This window comes from Hippopotamus amphibius, chromosome 7, assembly GCF_030028045.1.
Source record: "Hippopotamus amphibius kiboko isolate mHipAmp2 chromosome 7, mHipAmp2.hap2, whole genome shotgun sequence".
Classification (NCBI taxonomy): domain Eukaryota; kingdom Metazoa; phylum Chordata; class Mammalia; order Artiodactyla; family Hippopotamidae; genus Hippopotamus; species Hippopotamus amphibius.
The window spans coordinates 122,438,742-122,463,865 of record NC_080192.1 but is presented as its reverse complement, the minus strand read 5'-3'; the positions used below and the strand labels follow the sequence as shown (position 1 = coordinate 122,463,865).

The window sequence follows — 25,124 nt, the reverse complement described above, 5'->3', positions numbered from 1 at the left end:
ATAATAATAAAGTTTGAAATATTGTGAGAATTTCCAAAATGTGACACAGACAGGAAGTGTAAGTGCTGTTGGAAATATGGTGCCAATAGACTTGCTTGATGCAAGGTTGCCACAAACCTTCAATTTTTAAAGCTGCAGTAGAGCAAAGCACAATAAAACAAGGTATACCTGTACCATGTTTTATTTAATCACCTCCAGCACTGGACACTTGAGCTGTCTTTCTGTCAACACCCCTGCCCTGCCCCAATCTTGATTTTCCTATTGTAAAAAATGCTGCATTGAACCTTCATATATATATCGTATATATAGCTGTGGAAGTGTCCTGATAAGAAAATTCCTACAAATGAAAATGCTAGGTCAGGAAGTATGTGCACTTTAAATTTACTATGTTACTCTCCAAAAATACTGTACAAATTTACATTCACATTGACAGGGTTTGAAATCCTTTTCCTCATACCCTTTTACCGCTAGGTATTTTCAGTCTTTAAAATTATTAACATATGGGTAAGAAGGATATCTTATATGCATCTGCCTTATTTCTAGGGAATTTGAGCATCTTTTCCTTGTTTATAGATGATTTTTATTTCTTTGTCAGTGAATTATCATATCCTTTGCCCATTCCTTTGGTTGGACTTTGCGTTTTTTCTTACTGATTTGTAGGAACATATTCTGTTTCCAACCCTATCATTTGGGTTATGGTATGCTTGTTGTTATAGAAACTCCTTTGTGAAAGGTTCTGCATGTATTTTCATTTTATTCTGTCCCTGTCCTGATCCTGTGATGTTGAGTATTTATTGCATGTAAATCTGATGAGCTAGTGCCTTTGCAAATCAAACCTAATTGACCAAGTACTTTATTTTGTTGTTGTTGTCTATGGTTTCTTTATTAGGTAAAATTTACACATGGTCACATGTTCAAGTTCAAAATTCAAAGCATTTGGATAAATTCATATACTAGTGTCAACTACAATCCTATTAAGAGGCATGTTAATTCCACCACCCCAGAAAGTTCTTTTGTGCTCATTCCTCAGTCAGAATTGTCCCTTAGACTTCACTTCTCCTCCACTGTATATTTCACTAGGTATTAATACTGTTTATTTTGGAGCATCACATAAATGGAATTACAGACTATTTTTTGTATTTAGCTTTTGCTCAGTATAGTGTATGTGACATTTATGCATGTTTTTGTTTGTATCACTATTTCATTTTTTTTTATTGCTGAGCAGTATTACATAGTATGGATGGGAAAATATTTGCAAACCACCTGATGAGGGGCTAATATCCAAATACAAAAGGAACTCCTACAGTTCAGTAGCAAAAAGCCTAATAACCCAATTTAAAAATGGGCAACGGACCTGAATAAAAGACATTGAAGTGGACAGCAGGTATATGAAAAGTTTTCTAACATCACTAATCGCCAGGGAAATGCAAAACTACAATTAGAATGGCTATGATGGAAAAAAATTTATGTTTTAAGGCAGGACATGAAAATTTAAGCATAGCGTATTCCCTGCTTGTATTGGGCTCTCCTTAATGGGCAATGTTCATCTGCATTATACATTAACCAGACCTTCTGAAAGGTGGGAATGCATATTTGACCATAATGGGTGATGGTGACCTGCAACTTGCTTGGTACATGAAGATCTGGTATATGTCTCTTTGGTGAACTTTGTGGAAAATGTCAGTGTGACATTTTGATGCACTAATCCTCTGTCTTGAAAACATCCACGACTGCCTTTGCCTTCTAACAAATGGAACAATCCTCAGAGTTTTCTGGAAGGCTGTCTCCCAGGTTATATAATCTTCAGGTTGACTCAAATAAAATTGTCTATTTCTCCTTTTGAATTACTATTGATTAACTTTTCATTGACTGCTGTCAAGAAGACAACAGATAAGTGGTGGTGATGATGTCGAGAAAAGGGAAGACTTGAATACCACTGACTAAGTTTTTAAAAGAATATTCAAGTGTTTTGATATTAGGAAAGAATTTTAGGATATTGCATCAATTATATTTAATAATTGAGATTTTACAAAGCAATTTTAAAAGTAAATTCAAACAAATCTACGTGAAGAAATATATACTGTATAATACTTTTAGTAAAGTATGGGGTATGAGTAAATAGTGGCACCACATGCCAAATTCAAAAAAAAAAAAAAAAAAGTCTAGCATCATTGCTGCACTCTTTCTAGCTTGTATATGCACAGTACTGATGATTAACTTTTCCAGAAAGAATCTCTAGTCTATAAGTCAGCCAAATCCTCAACATCAGTGATTTTCAGTCTTTTATTTTTTTAAAAACTATAGTCTTTTGTCAACTGAATTATTATTTTAACTTCCAATATATAAGTTCATTAACATCAAAGATGCTGGAGCTGCTGATTAGGAGAACAACTAGTTACGCTCTCGAGGTATCTGTGAAGGACCCTAAGGTTCCAGGGAACCATATGAAAACCACTCTTCTGTTTCTATTGGAGTATAGGAAGTAGACAACCCAGGAGTATTTCTTTTATACGCCTGAAATTATGGGCCTCAGACTAGACTTCAGGGATACTCTACCCTGAATCCAAGAAGCCCACAGCAAAGTTAAGCAATTTTTCCAGAGGCCCTGTGATTAGCTGGCATTTCCTTGATTAGTACCTGATGTTCTGGTCATATCTACACCAAACTGTCTCCCGTTGAGCATGTTTCTGCTGGAGTATAGCAAGCAAGAAGAGCCAGAGCACAGGGGTTAGCACACAGACTTTGGAACCTGGTTGCCTGGGTATGAATCCTGATTCGGCCACTACACAGCCTTGTTCCTTTGTCTCTTTGTGCCTCAGTTTCCTCACATGAAACTAGTATCATCTGCCTCACAGGGTTGTTGTAAGAATCAAATAAGTTAATACATGAACACTTAGCACAGTGCTTGACACGTGGTAAGCATTAAGATTTTAGCACCTGATGGGAACTCCCTGGTGGTCCAGTGGTTAGGACTCCATGCTTCCACTGCAGGGGGCATCAGTTCCATCCCTGGTCAGGGAATTAAGATCCCCCGTAGCCGGGGGTGTAGCCAAAAAATAAATTTTAGCCCCTCATGCTACTATTGCTGGGTGACTCAGATCAAATGCATTTTCAAATGTAACTGAAATCCAAGATTCTTATAAAATACACAATTAGCTGACAGCATCTGAACATGAAGTAAGGAATTAAGGCTAGACAAATGCAGAAATGACTGTCCTCATATAAAATTTACTTTCTCTTCTAGACGACTCCTTCATAAACATGAATGGGCATGTCAATTACCTGGAGATCTTATAAAAAAAAAAAACAGATTCTGGTTTCTAGGTGGAGGGGGTGGGCAGGATTCTGCATTCTTAAACCCCAAGGCAATGCTACTGCTGCTGGTCCTTGGACCACACTAACAAGGCTCTAGAGACAGCTAACAGCATTCAACTTGGTTTTGTTAAAACCGACTTTAATACCGTTATTAATTTTTTGAAGAGGAGGCAGAGAATGTGTGAATTTTAAAACTGATTTGCTCATTCTGCCACTGAGCCTTTTAAATGATGCTGTTTAGGGACATATGATAGTTGAGAAAGGACTACATTGTCTATTTGTTAATAAAAGCACTGGATGAATCCCAGCCTGTCAGGCACTGAACCTTCCAGTTTCCCTAGGAGGGCAGCACTGCTTTGGGAAACAATTAGTTACTGATGGGAACAGTGCTGGAGCAATTTAAGGAATAAATCGCAGTGCTTGTCATCAGCTTTGAGCATTAAAGTGCAGTGTAAAGTAAAGCTTTGGCTCCAGAACAGGCTTTCACACTTCTGGTCCAATAGGTCATGGGCACTAATTCTTGCTAAGGCAGCAACTGCATTTGAGAATACTGGTAGTTGGAGGAGGTAGGAGTGGCTCCTTAAATAGTGTTCTCTGAAGTTGGATGGCGACTTGTGGATTGGTACCACGTGTAGATTGGTACCACATGCAGGGTGAGTGAGTGGAGGGTGATGGATTGTGTCAGGGTAACTTTACATGAGGAGAATTGCCTGCTTGTACAATTCAGTACACTTCTGTGGCTGCTTGTGATCCCATATTAACCCTCAGCTAAAGTCTGGGAGGCCAGACACCTGGCATTAGGAGACGGTTTCAGATGGTTGAGGGCAGCACTGCAGCGAGTTTGCTGACATGTACTGACAGCCTCCCACTCCTCAACCTCTGGAGTTTCTCTTAGTCCTGCCCCAGCCTCCTCTTCTTTTCCTTCCTCTCTCAATACCCTCTAATCCTGCTTGTTCTTAAAATGTTTTCTTTCTTTTTTTTTTTTTTCTTGGTTGGAGGGGATGGGCTGAACTGCTTTGGGAAGACCATCAAATTTGAGCTTTTTATCACGATATCATGGCCAGCCTCTGAGAGAAAACGAAGTCAGGAAAGACAAACCATTGTGTCCATATTTTGAGTGAGAGAGGGTGGTCATTGGTTGATCTTTCTGAAAATTTTCAGTGCCATGCTAGAAGGAAGTCAAGAACTCTGAAATTTGGATTTTATTGGAATACGAGTTTTATGTAACTTGGTTTTTCTGGGTCTCCACCCGAGTAAAAAATGATGGTAGCTGACATGTGTATAGCACAGTGCCAGGCACAGTTCAAGATGCTTACCATCAATTAAGATATTTAATTCTCCAAGCCATCCTGTGAGGTAGGTAGATAATTACCACCTTTTGAGGGAAGAGGAACTGAAGCACAGAAGATTACTTTACCTGCCATGGTCAGATACCAGGAAGTGGCAGATTCAAATCCAGGCATCCTGGCTCCAGCATCCATGCTATCAGCCACTTCAGTGTTACTCCAGTCCCAATCTCCCCAAGGTCTCAAAGCACATCTTAGATAAACAGTATCACTTAGAATATAAAAGTGACAAAGTGAAAAATTAGAGATGTTTTTTCAATTTCCTTATGTGTTATGTGCTAAGAGAGAAACTCTACAGCCTTAGAGCCAGACAGTAAGCTTAGCCAACTTAGACTGTGTATCAGAGTCGAACACACGGTGGGCATAATAGGTAACAATACATACTTGATGAATTAATGGATTAAAGCAAGTCAGTAATTCTCAGTGAAGTAAACTGTTGGTGATGCCTAGCACATATCTAAAATGAACTTTTAATGTTTTTATTTATTGCTACTCAAAAACATAAACTTAAATTTTCTGGAAGAATATACCTGTGGGTTACAAGATATTTAGGGTGCTTTAACTTATGGAAATAAAAACCTGTTGACCTGCAAATGAAATAAAATTACACACATTTGAACACTGGAATCTAAAGTACTCAGAGATCCCAGTGTCTGTGGTTATCTGGTTAAGATAATTAAGACTTCTGTTAAGTAAATTATTAAAATAATCAGACTTATTGTGAGCAAACTGAACATAAAGAGTTGATAAAGCCTTGATTTAAAACTGAGAAGTTAAATTTTGAGGAGAGACTTAGTATGTTGAGAGATTGCCACCTATTGGTTGATACTGTGTACTGCACCACAGGTATTTTAACTTCTGAAGTACTTAATGCAAGTCAGGCGTAGAAAGGTGTCATTGGTTTTTAAAAAAAAAACTCCGAGGAAACTAAAGTGCCACAAAAGAAGTTGGCAAATGCTTAAAATGTTTTGTAAAACACTGCTATTGATCAAAATGCAGACGCATGTGTCCTCTCAGCTTTGCTCAGAGAGCAATTTGAAGATACAGGTATAATGATAGATTTGATTCAAAAACTCTGGTTGTGAAATACAGATTATCCTTGTACTTTAGTGCCAGGAAGAAAAATATAATCATTTCAGCATAAGAAAAATTCAAAATCGATTCTGTGAGTAGAGAATTCTATAGATCGTAATCAGATTTATGTCTAATTCTTATTTTTTAAAAAGTCAAATAACAACATGTTTAGTAAACTATTATATGCAAGCTGCAGTTAGTTTATCTATTTTCAGTTTCAGTTAAATTTATGTATTCCTTCATTTCATTATTTACTTGAACACCTACTTTGTAACATCTAGGCAATAAATTTTGTAACAAACGTACAATTTGTCTTTACAGGAAATGTAAAATTCTGTAGAACTCACATAATATTGGGTTGGCCAAAAGTTTATTCCCTTATGGAAAAACCCGAATGAACTTTTTGGCCAAGCCAATATAAAATTATGCTGTATTGCTAAATAAGAAGTTCATTCCTCAGTATTGCTTATTTAAATATACGAATGACATCCTTATGTAATAAATTCATCATTTCCTTAGGAAATAATTTTTAATACTTCCTAATAACTTATCTACCCCCCGATTTTTCATATGGTTTTGCAAGAGTGAAAGAATCTGGAATCTGTCTTTGAACAATTGAGCTAGTGATTTTTTCATATCCGTGCATGGCTCTTACATGTTCCCAACGATCTTAGTGTAAGAAGTTTCATAATACCCTTGGAGGTGTGAAGGAAGACAGGGATTTGACTCATGGACTAAACTTGAAAAAATATTGTAATTGGGCAGTGGTTGCAAAAGGCCTTTCAGCAGTCACGGTTTAAAGGCTTTCCCAAGAACTATGTTTCCAAAGAATGTTAGTAATAACTTTGGAACATCCTGCACATGAGATGCAGTGAGTGGTCACTGCCTTCGGTTTGGGCAGTCCGGGGATCTCGTTCTGCTTTTGGCACTGCTTCTGTCAGTTGCACTGGAATAGTTACTTCAGTTTCCTATATCCTAAGTTGAGAACTCTTTTGAGGTTATAGTAATTAATACTCTAAGTATGAAAGCATTTATCATTGAGATCATAGATCCTGATTATTATGACTAAAGAAACTTTAGCTGTTAATAAACTATAGTGGAGAATTTAAATCACACTGGAAACAAAAAGCCTCCTACATTGAGTGGCCACTGTGTGTGTACGCTATATATACATAGAGTATACTCTCAGTGGTAAGTGGTCCAGGTCTTTGGCATAGAATTCTTGGTATCCATGGAACTAGACTGAATTGGTATATTGTTTCTTATTGGAAAGATTCTTTGCGTTTATTTAGAACACTACCTTTTACTTTCCTGAAGAGTGAAAATACTTTTCTTACTATTAAAGTCTTATTGCAAAATATAGTAGTGAATGATGCACATAGAGCCTTGATCTCTAATGTGATCATTACATTAGTTTCCTTGTTTGTAAAATGGCAGTAGCAACATCTGCCTCAGGATTGTTTGAGGGTTAAAAATGTGATAATACTTGTGAGATGCTTGACATAAACGGTAAATGCTTCGTAAGTGATAGCGATGACTATAAGTCAAACCTCGTTCCAGGAAATGCGTTGAGCTAATGATTATTCCCATTGTTACCTTGCTATACAGTGCTTTGAAAGTCTCTTTGAAAGCAGGCAAGAATCAAGGATGATGAGGGACAGGACAGCATTTGGCGACTAACGCAGAGCCAGATACCTCTGCAGCCCCTGGGAGAAGCCGCTGCTTCTGTGCCCCTTGAGGCTCCCAAGCTACTGGTGTGAGTTATAATGTCTGAGGGAGGCTTTGTGCCCAGAAAAGACCATTCAGGGTTGGGGGTTTTTATTTATTTGTTTAATTTATTGGCTGTATCGGGTCTTCATTGCTGCTCGCAGGCTTTCTCTAGTTGCAGTGGCTTCTTTTGTTGCAGAACACAGGCTCTAGGCACACGGGCTTTAGCAGTTGTGGCTCGCGAGCTCTAGAGCACAGGCTCAGTAGTGCACGGGCTTAGTTGCTCCACAGTATGTGGGATCTTCCGGGACCAGGGATTGAACCTGTGTCCCCTGCATTAGCAGGCAGGTTCTTAACCACTGCGCCACCAGGGAAGTCCCCAGGGTTGGGTTTTAAATGAACATTAAGTGTATCTGATTTATCAATGTTAAAACCTGGACTTACCTAAGAATTTAAGTTAAGCTTAAACATTTTGTCCTTCTATTTGTCTAAGTCCAATTTTTTTTTTATAAAATAAGATCAATTTTTATTTTGTGATTAATGTTTAAATACCTCAAGGAACAGAGTTAACTTTCCTTGAGAGTTATTTCTATATCAAAACTCTGTTAATTAAATCTCTAACACTTTGTCCTCTAATTTATAAATTTTATGTATTTGATTTTCTTTCAAGCACTTTGTATACCTGAAAGGGCAGCCTACAATCCTAGTAAGGATTTTCTTCTTAAGTATTTAAGCAGCTCTTATAAGTCTAATAAATCAAACTTAAAATGCAACAAGCTGAATTCCCTAATGAATCTAAATACTATTTACTGACCTAATTGAGTTCTGTTAATTCTCATGCAACATAAAATCCTAGATATTTCAAACTGAAATCACAAGGCCCATTAGATTAACTAGTATATGGCTCATTTAAACATTAAAGACATGAAATAACAACATAAAACCCCTTACTCTAACATTTTAACAGTAAAGTATTAATATTCTAAACTTAATGTATGTCATTATCTCTGTAGTTATTGTCAGTTATTAGAGAATTAAGACCAGGACGTGGGACACGTACACTCACAGTCTCAGTCTAAGTAGCCATGTGTGACATGCAGAGCACGTTCTATTGTTTCCACGTTAACAGGGGACCCCAAGTGTTCCTAATGTGCTACTTTTTAAAAAGCAATTATCTTCCATTGCAGTGACTCTCAAAGGAATAATAGGGCAGATAAAATTAATAAAGGCTTTTCTCTAACTACACCTAACTCCCCTCAAGAACCAGGTACCTTCTGCTAAAGGTATGCGCTCACCTTATTAAGATTCTCTACCACACAAATGGCAAACTTCCCCTGACCCAGTAAAGAAGGCTTGGTGTTAGTAGTCAGGGTTCTCCAGAAAAACAGAGCCAATAGGAGAGAGAGAGAGAGAAAGATTGACTGATTGCTTGATTCATTGATTCATGTTAAGGAGCTGGCTCCCATGATTACAGAAGCTAGTAAATGCAGAATCTCTAGGGTGGGCTGATGTTGTGGAGGCCCAGGGAGAGCTGAGATTCCAGGTCGAAAGCCGTCAGGCAGAAAGAGCCAGTTTTGTAGATGAAGTTGGAAGTCTAGAGGCAGTCGGGCAGTGGGCAGTGGAATTCTCTTTCTCAGAGGAAGGCCAGTCTTTCTGTTCAAATCAAGCCATCAACCCACTGAAGGAGGCTCACCACATTCTGGAGGGTAATTTGCTTTACTCACATCCACCAGTGTAAATGTTAATCCCATCCAGAAACACCCAAAATAATGTCTGACCAGCTGCATCTGGGCACTCTGTGGCCTAGCCAGGTTGACACTGATATTAGCCATCACAACGGGGACTGAAAAAAAAGGCTGAGAACCAGTTAAAGAAAATATTTGCATTTTGTAGACCTTCTCCAGCTCCAGCTGCCATCCTGTACAAACACACATAAGCAGGGGCCTTTATTTTCAGTTTGGAGCTAAATGTTGCTCCTTGTCCTCCCCCAGATGTACACTGGAGAAGGGCAGGGAGGAGGTGGAATACTAAACACTCAGTCAGGGCCCCCAGCTGGGCAGGGCTTTCATGGTACGTCAGGGAAAACCAGGAGAGATTGGACTCGTGCAAGGGAGTGAATAAACAGTAATGAATGACACAAAGTCCAGGCACAGAAAGAGGGACTGTGCATGAGAGGAAGAACACTAGAAATGAGGCCAAAATGTGGATTTTGAAAACATTGTCTTGGGCAAGTGCTTTAGAGGAAGAGAAAGCAATGGGCAAGGAAGCCATGTTCAGGTTATGATCATATTGTTGTCATTGATTAGAAACATTTTAGGAAACATGGTTTGTCTCAGGGTAAGAAAAGTTAAAAAGGGGGGGGGGGAGTCTGATAAAGGGGAAAACTTACTCCATTTCCTGCTAAACTGTAGGCAACAGAACTTGGGAAGAGTGTCCTGGAACTGGGCTGCAGTTCCCAAACCCAATTCCCTGGAGTTGGTGTGAGTCAGCGGGAGTCTGGGGCGCCAGCTGGGAGGACCAGCAGGCTGGTTGAAGCTGATGTCTCAGTGGCCTCAACAACAATTATAGAACAGTTAAATGTGAGGGGAATTTGATGGAAAGTTGGTGATAAGAACACTTCTGAAATTTTAGTTTGTGTACGATTTGCACTTTGGAGTATCAGTTTTATTCAAGGCTTATTTTCTGAAGAGCATAAGTGCTAAGAAGTATCTGGCCATGCTCTATTATTTAAAGTATTCTAACCAGAGAATAATTTGCATTATGATTATAATTGCATCAATCTATTAATCTTCCTAATATAGAGCCAAAGTAGAGAAATTAAGACATGCATGTAAAATGAACAATCTGATCACAAAATGCCATACTTTTATTTTTCATTAACAAGCAATCTAACTGATGTTAAATCAAGTTTTTAGCAGTTTAAACTTTCTACCTTGAAATCAGAGATTATGAATAGGCATTCAGTTTTTTAGAAACATCCTTTTGGTGTTACCTTGAATGAGTAGATCTGCTCTTTAGTGGAAATTTTACTTTCACATATTTTAAGTAAACTTTGCTGATAGGATTTTTTTCTCTTCATTAATAGTTGAAATGTACTCTAGGAAAATGAACTGTGCTGAGTGGGACTATAAAAAAAAATTACTGTATGTAATTGCTTAAAGCCCTGTTCTGTGTTTGAGGTTTTGAAATAAAATAAAGTTGTATTTATTTTGACCTTTTCTTAATTGACCTTACAAGATAACTATGGCTGGAAAACAGCCACTGTCTGCCCCATGCCTTTTATATGCTGACCTCATGGCTAGAGCAGGCATGCCTGGCAGAGGAAGGGTGAGGGAAAGTTTATCTCCTTCTCCCTTCATGCAACAGATTGTACCTCTTATGACTGGGAGGAAAGCATCTAGGGAGTGCTTAGGAAGCATGTTGGCATAAATCTGCAGGGAGCAGAAACTAGGATAATTATTTTGCTCAACATCAGTAGCCACTGTCTTAAGAAGCAAATTACAAAAGGCTAACTCATGGGAGGCTTCTGGACACAACAAGGCCTTTTATGCTTCTTTCTGAGCTTCAAGCCTCAGTGGCAATCAGAGCTGTTATGAACAGTTGTGCTGGGTATGCACTGTTCAACCCTAGAGGGTACCATTCACATCATAATCTATCAGTGCCTACCAAGGTAGCCAAATAAATCACTGCCAAAAGCAAGAGTTACTAGGATTGTATGTGATTCTGAATAAATCCAGAGGGGAAGATAAGAAGACAGTCACTTCAGATTAAGATGAATAGCAATATATGAGCAAATCATCAAACAGAGTTACAGATCTTAAAATAGTTCAGTTTTGCTTTGCAGCTTTATCTTATTTCCTATAATTAAATGGAATACATATTCAGGAATAATTATGTTTAGTGGTACTTTAATATTACACTAATTATGTTTAGTGGTACTTTAATATTACATTAATTATCTAGAACTTGCTCTTCAAATGATGATTCAGTAGTATATCTTTATTCCATAACTTTGATATCTATACTTCCGAATATTAATTGAAAGTTTTGAACAGGTTCAAAACTTAAGACATAATTATTTTTGCCCTTAGATTTTAATAATTTAGTTTTATTACAAGAAAACAATATTTTGAGCATTTATCCTTACTTGACCTTTGGAATATCATTAAATTTCTCTGGATGTCAGTTTCCTTAGCAGGAAAATGAATGAGGTTAGACCGTTCATGCTGCTTACAGTGCGTTCAAGTCCATGACTGTCATCTGCAAACACCCACGTGAGCACCACCTGAAGGCAATAGTGCCATCTGGTGGTGATTACCTCATATTGTAGCCACAAGTTTCAGTGATAGATCATCTTCCCAGTATTTTGCACACTAATAGTAAAAAGTTTCTGCTTAGAATTGTAGAACATGTAAGCTAGAAAGGACATTAGAGATCAACTAGTCTTGTTTTCTCAGTTTATCAATTAAAAGTAGAAAGGTTAGATGAATACCCCAGACTTTAAAGAACACATTTTTTTGTTTCTCCTTTTTTCTTTAAAGCTCTTTATTGGAATATAATTGCTTTACACTCTTCTACCAGCTTTTGAGGTACACCAAAGTGAATCAGCTGTATTTATACATATATCACCATATCCCCTCCCTCCCGCAACTCCCTCCCACCCTCCCTGTCCTGGCCCTCTAAGGCATCACCCATCAAGTTGATCTCCCTTTGTTATACAGCAACTTCCCACTAGCTAGCTATTTTACACTAGGTAGTGTATGTATGTCCATGCTACTCTCTCACTTCATCCCAGCTTCCCCTTCACCCCCAACCCTCTGTCCTCCAGTCCATTCTCTGCATCTGCATCCTTATTCCTCCCCTGTCACTGGGTTCTTCAGTACCATTTTTTTAGATTCCGTATATATGAGTTAGTATACGGTATTTGTTTTTCTCTTTCTGGCTTGCTTCGCTCTGTATGAGTCTCTAGGTCTATCCACCTCATTACATATAGCTCCATTTCATTCCTTTTTATGGCTGAATAATATTCCATTGTATATATATGCCACATCTTCTTTATCCATTCATCTGTTGATGGGCACTTAAGTTGCTTCCATGTCCTGGCTATTGTAAATAGTGCTGCCATGAACATTGTGGTACATATTTCTTTTTGGATTATGGTGTTCTCTGGGTATAATATGCCCAGTAGCGGGATTACTAGATCATATGGTAGTTCTATTTTTAGTTTTTTAAGGAACCTCCAAACTATCTTCCATAGTGGCTGTACCAACTTACATTCCCACCAACAGTGCAGGAGGGTTCCCTTTTCTCCACACCCTCTCCGGCATTTATGGTTTTCTAGATTTTTTGATGATGGCCATTCTGACCAGTGTGAGGTGATACCTCATTGTGGCTTTGACTTGCATTTCTCTAATGAGTAGTGATGCCGAGCATCTTTTCATGTGTTTGTTGGCCATCTGCATGTCTTCTTTGGAGAAATGTCTATTTAGGTCTTCTGCCCATTTGTGGACTGAGTTATTTGCTTTTTTGGTATTAAGCTGCATGAGCTGCTTGTATATTTTGGAGATTAATCCTTTGTTGCTTCGTTGGCAAATATTTTCTCCCATTCTGAGGGCTGTCGTCTTGTTTATGGTTTCTTTTGCTCTGCAAAAGCTTTTAAGCTTCATTTGGTCCCATTTGTTTATTTTTGATTTTATTTCCATGATTCTAGGAGGTGGGTCAAAAAGTATCTATGTATGTCATAGAGTGTTCTGCCTGTTTTCCTCTAGGAGTTTTATAGTGTCTGGCCTTACATGTAGGTCTTTAATCCATTTTGAGTTTATTTTTGTGTATGGTGTTAGGAAGTGTTCTAATTTCATTCTTTTACATGTTGCTGTCCAATTTTCCCAGCACCACTTATTGAAGAGGCTGTCTTTTTTTCCATTGTACATTCTTGCCTCCTTTGTCAAAGATAAGGTGCCCATATGTGTATGGGTTTACCTCTGGGTTCTCTATTCTGTTCCACTGATCTTTCTATTTTTGTGCCAGTACCATACTGTCTTGATTCACTGTGGCCTTGTAGTACAGTTTGAAGTCAGGAAGCCTAATTCCACCAACTCTGTCTTTCCTTCTCAAGATTGCTTTGGCTATTCAGGGTCTGTGGCGTTTCCATACAAATCGTAAGATTTCTTGTTCTAGTTCAGTGAAAAATGCCATTGGTAATTTGATAAGGATTGCGTTGAATCTGTAAATCGCTTTGGGTAGTACAGTCATTTTCACGATGTTGATTCTTCCAATCCAAGAACAGGGTATGTCCCTCAATCTGTTTGTATCATCTTTGATTTCTTTCTTCAGTGTTTTATAGTTTTCTGCATACAGGTCTTTTGCCTCCTTAGGCAGGTTTATTCCTAGGTGTTTTATTCTTTTTGTTGGAATGGTAAATGGGAGAGTTTCCTTAATTTCTCTTTCTGCTCTTTTGTTGTTAGTGTATAAGAATGCAAGAGATTTCTGTGGATTAATTTTGTACCCTGCTACTTCACTAAATTCATCGGTTAGTGCTAGCAGTTTTCTGGTAGTCTTTGGGATTTTCTATGTATAATATCATGTTATCTGCAAAGAGTGACAGTTTTACTTCATTTCCAATTTGTATTCCTTTTATTTCATTTTCTTCTCTGATTGTTGTGGCTAAAACTTCCAAAACTATGTTGAATGATAATGGTGAGAGTGGGCACCCTTGTCTTATTTTTTAATTGAGGTTAAATTCACATGACATAAAAGTAAGCATTTTATAAGTGGCATTTAGTATATTCTATGTGTTGTACCACATCCCCTTTATTCTTTAATATAAATTTTTTATTTTTGGCTGTATTGAGTCTTTGTTGCTGTGTGCAGGCTTTTCTCTAGTTGTGGTGAGAGAGGGCTACTCTTTGTTGCAGTGAATGGGCTTCTCATTGCGGTGGCTTCTCCTGTTGTGAAGCACAGGTTGTAGGCTCCTGGGCTTCACTAGTTGCGGCTTGTGGGCTCAGTAGTTGCAGCTTGCGGACTCTAGAGCATAGGCTCAGTAGTTGTGGCACACGGACTTAGTTGCTCCGTGGCATGTGGGAGCTTCCTGGACCAGGGATTGAACCTGTGTCCCCTGCATTGGCAGGTGGATTCTTAACCACTGAGCTACCGGGGAAGTCCATCCCTCCCTTTATTCTTAAGCACATGTGTAGCTCAAATTTTAAAATAATTAATTTAAAATAATTCCTACTTGCTTAATGCAAAAAACATAATAGCAAAAACAAAATGTATTCCTTCCATATAATATTTATTTTTCCTAATTGTTCTCAGATTGTCACTTCAGAGTGGTACCTAATGAGTAGGAAAGGAGGAAATGAAAGTTCATCTGTCCTTCCAGTTGGAATAATATGAAGTAGATCAGCTTAGACAATTAACATGTTGAACTTTCCTCCTATTTGCCTGTTCGTTGTATTGTCCAGTCTCATCTCTTATCAGATATTAGAAGTTACCTCATTCCTAATTTCCCCTGAGATGATCTCAATGCATGACTTGATGTTTTATTTCCAAAGCCCTGTTTAGTTAGAAATGGGGGAAACTTTTCATGCAGTCCTTCCTAAGAAATCCATGTTATCAATCATTATTTTAAGGTTTTCAGGTGTGGCATTATTTAATGCTATTATGAGTCTATAAACTTTGAATCCAGGTTTTAGAAATGGATTTTTAAATGGAGCCTCCAATTTTTGCAATTCATACCCAACAAATCTCTCTCTCCAGTTAGAGTCTGGCTACATAAACAGCAGTGTGATGGAAGACGCTGGGAGTGACTGAACTTGGAAGGGGCAGCATTAGGTGAAGGCTGGGGGTGGGAGAACTTGATTGGTCTATGGCCTGTGAGTTTCCTTAGAGCATTAACGTTTACAGGAGTCCCACAGAATGTAAACCCTGCCAAAACTTTAGACTTCATTACTTCCCTGTCCTCGACAAGTACAATTTAACTGAACATTAAGCAATTTGATCTCTTTCACCTAATAAATCGAGCAAATTCAATAAACATAAATCCTGCTAATGATAAAACTGACCCTGGTGGGGCTGAGCTCATCAGCATTCACGGTTATTACTCTCCCTGGAATTTCAGTCACAAATGCTTATTGCTGAACTAAGTACTTACTTGATGCTTACAGTCTAGGGAATGTATTTAATAACTTTCTTCTCAGAGTTTCAGAAGGGTAGCTGTGGAATGCAAAGAGCATGGTTTTGCAGGGAGACCAATTTGGAGTCAAATCCTTCAACTAAGCTAGGACAGTTTTGCTGTAAACCTTAGCTTTCTTATCAGAAATAAAAGGAACAAATGAGTTATTTCATAGGATTCTGAGATTTAAAGGAAAAGTACACAGCCCCTGACACACAGGAGCTTAATAGTGCACGTTAGCTAACTTTCCTTCTTTCGACTGTCCTTTAGCAGGGATCTGTAGTAGGCAGCGTTTATGTGGTCCTTTCATTTCCCTAAGGCTTTCTTATCCATTATTTATGCCTGTGACTCTAAGTTACCTTCCCTCCTCTTCTTCACCTGGCTGACCCCCTTCCTGTAGGTGCTCATCTCCAAGGTGAAGCCTTCCCCCACTCTTCCTGGCTGACTCTAGGCATCATCTCTTCAGGCACTACTGCACATGTCAGTGTACTGTCATTTTATCCTTCCTCTCTCCTAGACCCCACCTTGCCTGTGATATTCTCAGCCCCTGGTTGGATGAGTGAGACAATCACTGAATGGAACAATGAACTGCCTTTCATGCTGCTAAGGCAGAGTACCATAATCCTGTTCAACAGACAGAGCTCAAAGAGAGGCATCTAGTCCAAAGACGGAAGCAGTAGGACTAGAACCCAGGGCTTTTGACTCTGGGTCCTTTCTCCTTTTAGGATACCCAGTTTTCTCTCACAACTCAGCGAATTGTAACATCAGGAAAGCAGGGTTACTGCCTGTTCACCAGGCACTGTGGACAAGAGTTTACTCTCTAAGGATGAGCATAAGCAGACAGACACCTGAACACATGTCCAGTTCCACAGGGTGTGGCATCGCCAGCAGAATCGGCTCTTATGTTCCTTCCTCTGTCATTAGTACTGGATGGTATGTTCTGTAAACACTCAACATTTTTCTAATTCAGTAGCTTTTTCCTAATTTCAAAGAAAAACACCTATTATATTGCTGGCCCAGCATGTGCTGGGGTCAATATTCATTCCATTCTCCCTGTCTCCTTCCTCCATTTCCTGGTGTGTATGTTTTCCAAACACCATCAATTAATAGTGCCTGCGGAGGCCTATAGAAAAAACAGCTGGTCTAGAAATTTCAATAAAATATGACCCATTTTTCTTTATGCATACGAATTGGTCCTTCTCCTTTATTTGAAAATCATGTACTTCAAACTTCAGAGCACTAGGTTTTCAGCCCTGATGTGTGGAGAACGAAATGTAGCCTCTTCATCATTTCTAAAAGCAGCTGAATTTAATCTGCCTCAGTCAGAGACTTCACCTCCTGGTTTCCTCACATGCCAGAGTGGCATTGTGACGTGTGACTTCCAGACCAGCCCTACAGATGTGTCTGTCATCAGTAAGGAGATTTCCTGCCAGGATATGGTAATGTGCTTCCCATTGCTGCTGACAGTGGGGGCCCCAGACCCCTTGGCTCCAGGGGGCAATTTTTAAATTTTTTTTAAATTTAAAATTAAAATCAAAGCAGCACCATCTGTCATGTGAATCTGCCATGCCAGGGAAATAAGTGTGATCCATGGCCTGGATCTTGTTTAGATCATGTAGTGATGGTGGCCCACACCATCCTATGTGTGTCTTTCAGAGCTTTGATCAAGAGCTTAGCATTTGTGCCTGGAGAGGTGAGGAGAGCAATGAGTGGGGGGACTTTGAGGTGTGAATATTTCCACTTCCTATTCATTTCACGTTCATATTTGCCTAGATCCTGGACAGACACATTGTACAGTCCAGAAATGGCATTTGCTTCATGAAGTACAAGCTCTGCTAAGCAAAGCTCTTCCTTTGCATCAAGCCCTAGACAGCTAGGTGCTTAATTTGTTGTTGACTTGCTTGAGTAAGGAGTGTTGTGCAGAAGGAAAAAGACTCCTGGAACAAAAAATGTGTTCGTCTCTACGTGTTGAACTAGCTGGATGAAGTAGAAACCAAGAGATTCTCTTGGGCCCCCAGCAGGGATCTGCTATCCCTGGGCTCCATAGCCTCAGCCCGCCACAACTCACTGCCTTCCAAGCTGGACCGTAGCCATGACCCAGCCTTAGGGATATCCAAGGCCAAATGCCTCCAAGCTCGGTGGGTTCTGGTTGTGGCTTGGGGTGCTCAGAGACCCAGCATGTTAGACAGGTGCATGTTCCCAGATCCTGGAGGAGATGCCTTACCCAGGACTCCCTAGAAAATGCCACAATATTCCAGTTGTTCCCTTAAAAGACGATGAGAAACCTACTGGCTACTCAAGGCATTTCTAAAGGGTTCAGGCATATACTAACTACTGCTGAACATCACTTTTACCCCCTGTATTTTTTTTTTAATTTTATTTATTTATTTATTTATTATTTTTTGGGGGATACACCAAGTTCAGCCATCTGTTTTTATACACATATCCCCGTATTTCCTCCCTCCCTCGACTCCCCCCCACCCTCCCCGTCCAAGTCCTCTAAGGCATCATCCGTCCTCGAGTTGAACTCCCTTTATCTTGAGTTTGGTTGATCTAGTGTTAAAATGTGTTGTGGCAGATACCTTATCAATGTTCAACCAAGTGATTAAATTTGCCCAGTCAATAATTTTTGAGATGAAGATGTCTTTCTCTGTTTACTGAGTTGGAGTTTCCTTCCATCTATTTAAAAATTCCAAATCTTGAAACAGTATCTAAAAACATCTGGAGACTGCACTTTCATTGTTCTAAATTTACTGTACAATCCTTTGCCCATGGACAGCTACCTTTAAAGTTTTGCTAACACTAAAATTTATATCATTCTGATACCGTGTTTGAAAATCCTCATTTATTTCCAGATGTTCAGCAGGGACTTTAGTGATTTCTACCTCAAAGAAAAAATTGTAACCTCCATTTTCTTGGTGCTTCAAAATTTATGAACAGTTCCATAACATCATCTCATTTTTTAATACATCAGTAACACAGAGGCAAACATGAATTATCCCCATGTGACAGATATGGAAACTGAGGCCTGCCCACAGTTGCTAAGCTGGAAAGCAAGTGGTACAATCAGGACTTGAGCCCCAGCTTCTGTCTCCGAAGCCCATGTTCTTTCCATTACCCCATGCTCATTTCACCCTTGACCCTGGCCAAGAATGAGAGCAGATGTGCACGATGGGCGAGACAGCATGGATGGATTAGGATAGACCCATCCAGGCTCCCAGAAAAATAACTCAAAATGCATGTCCTGGTGTTGATGGGACTGTAGCAAATCTTCAAGTACAAAAGAGACTACATTTAATGCAGAAATATTTTGATAACTGACCAAAACTATCTTGATGTTTGGATTGTTAATGTGTTACAGAAAATGAAGCAGCAGAGGACAATAAGTTCTAGAAACTTAAGAGAAAAATGCATGTCCAGGGATGAAGGGCGGGGAAAGAAGATGCAGCAAACCCCAGAGGTTCCCCCCCCCCCCCACCATTATTCGCTTCTGCTCCCCTTTACAGCCTGGGTCACATCCAAAGCCTTTCTCAGGAACCACTTGGCAGTCTCCAAACTCAGCTTATAGGTTGCTTTTGTGATGCCTTTGGCTAAGCTCTTTTTAGAACCCCAAATAGCTATTAAATAAATCCTGCTCTGCTACCTAGTGTCAGGTCAAGTGCCACCTTTTCCAGGAAGCTGTTCCTAAACATCACATAGGAACAGAAGTCCATTTCTCTTCCACTCCTCTCCCATTTGGTCCCATCCTTTGGTGATGTTACATGGTGAGAGCTTGGAGGGTGGACACAAGGTCATTTCTTGGTGGAAGAGGCATGGTCTTGGGGAAGAGGCACGGGCCTGGGAGCCAGGTGCTGAACAGGAGCAAGCTGCTCAGCATCTCTGGACATGAGTTTACAAAATAGGGACATGAATTAATCTTTAATATCCACTCTTGATCACAACTGTTGCCTGGATATAAAATGTTGTCTCCCTTTCAGGTGTACAACAAATGTATATAAAAAGTCATGAGAAAACAACCTCAGTGTGTGAAACTTGTAAACATAGGGAAATCCTTAATAATTCTTTCAAACCTGAAGCAGAACTGATGACTATTTGTGTTCTCTTTGTTTGAAGCTTTATTTGTGTGAGTCAAGGATCTTTTTCCAGGTTTAGCTATTTCCTTAATGAAATTAATATTTCTCATGAAATGGTTTCATTGGGGAGGTGCTGGGGATGTCTGGGGGTGTGCATCGTTCCTGGAATGCTTCCCACAAGGAGAATTTTAGGAAGGGGCAACCTAATTCTACCCTGTCTAGTGGCTCAGGGTCTTTTCTGGCTTTACACTTCCTCTTGCACTTTAGGGGAAAATGCGTGGGTGTGTGCACTGTATGCATGTACCCACACACCTCACATACACCTTTGACTCTTTTAAGTAGGGGCAGTGTAAGAGAGTCTTGAGTTCACACACTTGCCGTGGTGCTTTTGTTTAGTTTTGTTACAGAAGGAAATACAATAGAGGAAAACTCCTTCAACTGTGGTCCAGGCAAGTGTGGCTGCTGCCTTGTGTGGCTGCCTTGAGTGTGTCCAACCAGTGCTGGAGCCAGCTGACCTGCAGCTCTCAGTTCTGGCAGAGCTGTTGAAGTCTGTGGAATTCCAGAATTTTCACCAACTGTTAGGTGAATCCTCGGGCAGGATATTTTCTATAAAACATGAAGCTATCTGTTCTAAAGCTTTCCTCTTTAGATCTTCAGCATACTCTGCCCCAAAGTACAGGTAAGAGCCTGAGACCATGAAATGCATTGAAAGCTCAATCACCCCAGAACAAATGAAGAACTAGGATCCCATGTGCTAAGGGGATCCTGTGAGGAGGACTAAAGGGGGGGTTAAGTTAGATGGCCATGAGGATGGGAATATGGCCTCAGGAAGTGGTTAACTGCAGGTGAATTTAGCTGGGATGCAGAAGAAGCAAAGACAAGAATTACAAAGGAGCTGAGATAGATGTAGGAGAGGAAGAATGTTAAGTGTGCACCCTTGAGCTGCATGACTGAGTCCAAGTATGGTGCTGCCTCATACCAGCTGTCATTTAACCACTTCATGCTTCTATTTCCCATTGGTAAAATGGAGATGATAATAGTAGCTTTTCATAAGGTGGTGTAAATATTATAGTGAATTAATGTGCATTAAGTGCTTAAAACCGTATCTGGCACAGAGGAAACGTTACACACTACCAGCAATTATTAGTAGCACCATCACGTTGCTGTTCCTGTTATGGTGGTGGTCACTAGCATCATATAATGCTATTCATAAGGACCAGGTCTTGAGTAGAGAAGCAAAATAGTAGCTAGTAAATTCAAATGGTACTTAGTAGCATCCTCTCTTGGTTGTGTCTCATTTTTGGATCACCAGAGATGCATTTTTTTTTTCTCTCTCTAGTGAATGGAAAAGTGTGTGTCTGTATACATGACTAGTGTATACATTTAAAATGTTTTGATGAAAACACTGGATGGGTTCAGATAAAGCCACTCTTCCAAAAGGCTTGCGGCATTCTCCAATGGTTCATTTTTTTCAGTTCTTTACTCTCCTGGGATACATTCTACCAACTGTTCAGCTACTCTTTTGGGTCTTCTATTCAGAATCTTAATTATGCTGTACAGCATGAATTGTATGTGGATGTATAGAGCACCCCGAAAGAATGTTTGAGATGTTTCAGGACCATGGGTGTGTGGGGGAGATGGAGGCACTTGGTGAGTGGGTGTAGCGAGGTGGGAGCAGACAGCGATGGTGTGTCACGTTCACTGTCCTTTCTTTCTTAGATGACTATGCCCAGCTGTGTAACATCCCTGTCACGGGCCGCCGGCAGCCGTATGGACGGGATGCCTTGGTCGACTTCAGCGAACAATATGCTCCTGAAGCTGATCCCTACTTCATTCAGGACCGTAAGCAACAATTTTTACTTTGGAACTAAATTGTGGTTTTGAAGTTTAGTCAGTGGCTCTCAAAATGTAGTCCCTGGGAACTTGCAAGAAATGCAGATTTGTGGGCTATGCTGTAGACCTGCTGAATCAGAAACTGGGGTGAGATCCACCCATCAGCTTTAGCGGCCCTCTGAGTAATCCTTACATACACTCAACTTTGAGAACCACCAGATCAGATTCTGAGTCTCACTGATGGGAATGCTATGTTTATTTTCTTTAAGGAAAATCATCTTATTGTTATAATTTCCAGGACAAAATCATTGCTTTACCCATGAAGCAGTGGCCTAGTTTGATAACTTGGTTATACTGTAGTCTTTTTTCATACAAGGAAATGATAAATGGTAACTGTACCGAGTTAATCTTTACAAGCATGTAGAATGGGAGATAAAACGAGTGCTTTTGTGGTCAGAGATTAATTTTTAGAATTCACTTATGAGGGGGTTTATTAAGAAATGATGTGCGATGCTTTTCCTGGATTTGTGAGCAGACTTTTCAAGTGGGAAGTGGGGTGTGTATGTGAGAATCCTGTTTTACTTTCTAAATCCCGTTTAGAAAGTAAATGCCTGAATGTACAACCAGAGCATCCTGGACGAGAAAGCCACACAAGCTAAATATGTCTGTGGGAGAGACCATAGCTTTCAAATGCAGGCTAATTACGTCTGAAAAATGGGATGGTACAAATTGAAACATCAGTAGATAATAGGTTGTCTGCCTTCAAGAATGGGACTAGGCAGCAGAGTCCAGGTGCCTGGTCCACATCCTACAGAGTGGGGGCCTCCCTGCAGCTGCTTCAGATTTTCAAGACAGAATCCCTGTGGACCAGGTAGTTGGGGTAAGGACTTTGGAGACACTGCTGAAATTATAAATATAATGAGGCTGTTCTCGCTTTGGGCCCTGTCACCTGTGCACAAAGCAGACTGCCACGACCTGGGTCCCGAGGAGCAACACAAGCTTCGTGGCTACCTCTGGAGCTATTTCAGTTCTGAGTCGAAGAGTGTTTTCCTCCTTCCCTTCGCCTTTCTTCGCTTTTGTTTTTTAAAGGATGCAATATAGATGCAATATATTGAGCCTTCAGCCGAATTAAAACTGCTTGAAAACAGCATTCTATTAAATCAGCTAGGTTGGGTCTTCTAGACCTCAGTGGGTCTAGAGCATTGCCAGCACCCAGCAGGAAGGACCCCTGGTGCCCTTTTCCCAACTGTCCTCCTACCCACCTCAGGATAACCACTATCCTAACTTGGAACACCTTAGATTATTTCTTTTCATCAATCACAAATAACCATGCACTACTTTAAGAAATGTGCTTAAATACATTGAAAGACTGTGCACTTATGATTTCTACACTTCTGTGTATATGTTATAGGTCAGTAAACATTTACTTTAAAAAAAAGAAAGGGAGGAGAAATATTAAAGTTGAGAGAAAGTGCAGTTTGCCTGCCCCACAAATCCAAAATATCAGGGTAAATCTATATGTAACTCTGACACAATCCCATGGCTTGTGTGTGTAGCCTCTAATGCATTATAGTTCAGATGCCAGGAATTTTAATGTTGAAATGTTCTGGCTTATGCATCTTTTTTTTTAAGCTGTCATTGCTTTGGAACTTTTTAAAGTCACTACAAATGTTAAGAAATAAACATGTTGGTATCAGATCAATTTCCTATTTAGCAACATAGGAAGTTGTGATGCAGTTCCAAGAACCCTTGCTTTCACTATGTAATGGACTTTAAATTTCTTACAAGTTACAGAGAAATAGCTCCTCCTTCCTAGACCAGGATCAAAGACTCTCTGGCCCTGCTGAAGACATAACCATATTGGGTAGATAGTAAAAGAGAGGCTGAGGTTTCCTACCACCTTTATGATTCACCATCTCCTGCCTTTCTGTTTAAGAAAGTTGGGCTAATGACTGGTGTTACCTTTTAATTAGAGCAGTATTTCTAAACTGTCATTTTCTAGAGCAGAGATCAACTTTTTCTATAAATGGCCAGATACTAACCTTTGTAGGCTTTGCAGGCTATGTAGTCTCTTTTGCAGCAACTTAACTCTGCTCTTACATCAGAAAGGCAGCCACAGACATATATTAGCAAATAGGTGAGGCTGTGTTCCAGTAAACTTCATTCATAAAAATAGGTAGCAGGCCTGCTTTAGAGCACAATCTGTACTTTGCCTGACTGCTGCTGTTTTAGAGTCTTATAGAAGTATTTGGGGGAGTCTACTTAATGTGTTTGTAGGAGTTTCAAATTTTAATTTCATGTTTTAACTCCTGCAATAAAAAATAATTTTATTAGTTATAAAGTTAAAATGACTTTGCTGTGTTACCTGGGCTTTGAAATATTTCCATAGGTTGACTTTCTTGTCAGTATTTCTCAAACTGGCTTCAGGATCTGCTGATAGTCTTGATGTCCAGTTGTATTTTTTTTTCCCTTTAAAATTTATAAAATGGCATGTCATAGATGTATGACTCAGTTTTTAAAATCATTGTTAGACCCTACAGCCCTGCATAAGAAATATTTTGCTGCCCCCTGCAGTTCCACTGGAGAATTACTTCAAAGGCCAGATGGAGATTTCTGGTCCTAGGTCGATTTTTCGCCCCCTTAAAAGCTAATAAGCAGGGAAGAGAATGAGAGGCCACATTAACAGTGTGTTTGGGTCACTGTGGATTTATATTTATTTTCCTCTTTCTAGAGAGGAAAGTTGTATTCTTGATGCCTGGTTACATTGTTTTTGTATTACTAAACTGTAACTCTGAATCAGTTTAAAGATATCTAAAAAAGAGCCAAACAAGAACTTCTTTGTTTTCTTAAAAAAAAAAAGTTTTGGTTTTCTAAATAGAAGTATGATGTATTTCTCATTTATCAGGATGTTTTGAGTCCCGTTTACTGCCTTTATCCTTTGATCCCCCAAAAGCCTTTTTGAAAGGCTCACTGCAAAGCCAGAGCAAACAAACAGACCTCACATGGCAAGGCTAGCCTGGCTTTTTTCTGCTCCTGGGAACTCCCAATAAAAGAGCACCACCTCCAATGCTCATGTATCTTAGCAAATGACTACTCTGATAGTGAATTCCATTGGTTCCATCCTGAAAGATGTTCTGACACTGACCCTACTGAGAACTCAGGAAATTTAAAATCTTAAACAATTTTAATAATTAAGAGCAAAAACAAATACCCTACTTGCTGTATTATTTGTGATTTTAATGTAGAACATCAGAATTCAAGATGTGGGGCTAATCTGTACAATATACACAGGTTTGTAATACTTTATACTTAATATCACATACAGATATATTTGCTTAAATTTTAATGCTATCTTTAAGGTATAGGAAATATGTACGTATGATGAACCATAATGATCATGTCATTTTAAAAAACTGTAAGGACGCAGATGCAGAGAATGGACTGGAGGACATGGGGTTGGGGGGTAGGTGAAGGGGAAGCTGGGATACAGTGAGAGTAGCATAGACACATTTATACTACCAAGTGTAACATAGCTAGCTAGTGGGAAGTTGTTGTATAACAAAGGGAGATCAACTCGATGATGGGTGATGCCTTAGAGGGCCAGGA

The 25,124-nt window shown here is 39.5% G+C and overlaps 1 protein-coding gene across 5 annotated transcripts in view; it reads left to right on the top strand.

Moving 5' to 3' along the window:
• The window catches only part of LTBP1 (latent transforming growth factor beta binding protein 1), a 395,008-nt gene that overhangs the window by 367,921 nt on the left and 1,963 nt on the right, over positions 1 to 25,124 (top strand). For 4 of the 5 annotated variants that reach the window (XM_057741529.1, XM_057741528.1, XM_057741530.1 and 1 more), the window contains one exon: positions 21,405 to 21,527. In XM_057741529.1, coding sequence (XP_057597512.1) covers positions 21,405 to 21,527 — 123 coding nt within the window. Of the gene's footprint in view, positions 1 to 21,404; positions 21,528 to 24,763; positions 24,810 to 25,124 lie in introns of all 5 variants that reach the window. The other variant, XM_057741531.1, reaches the window with a different exon arrangement.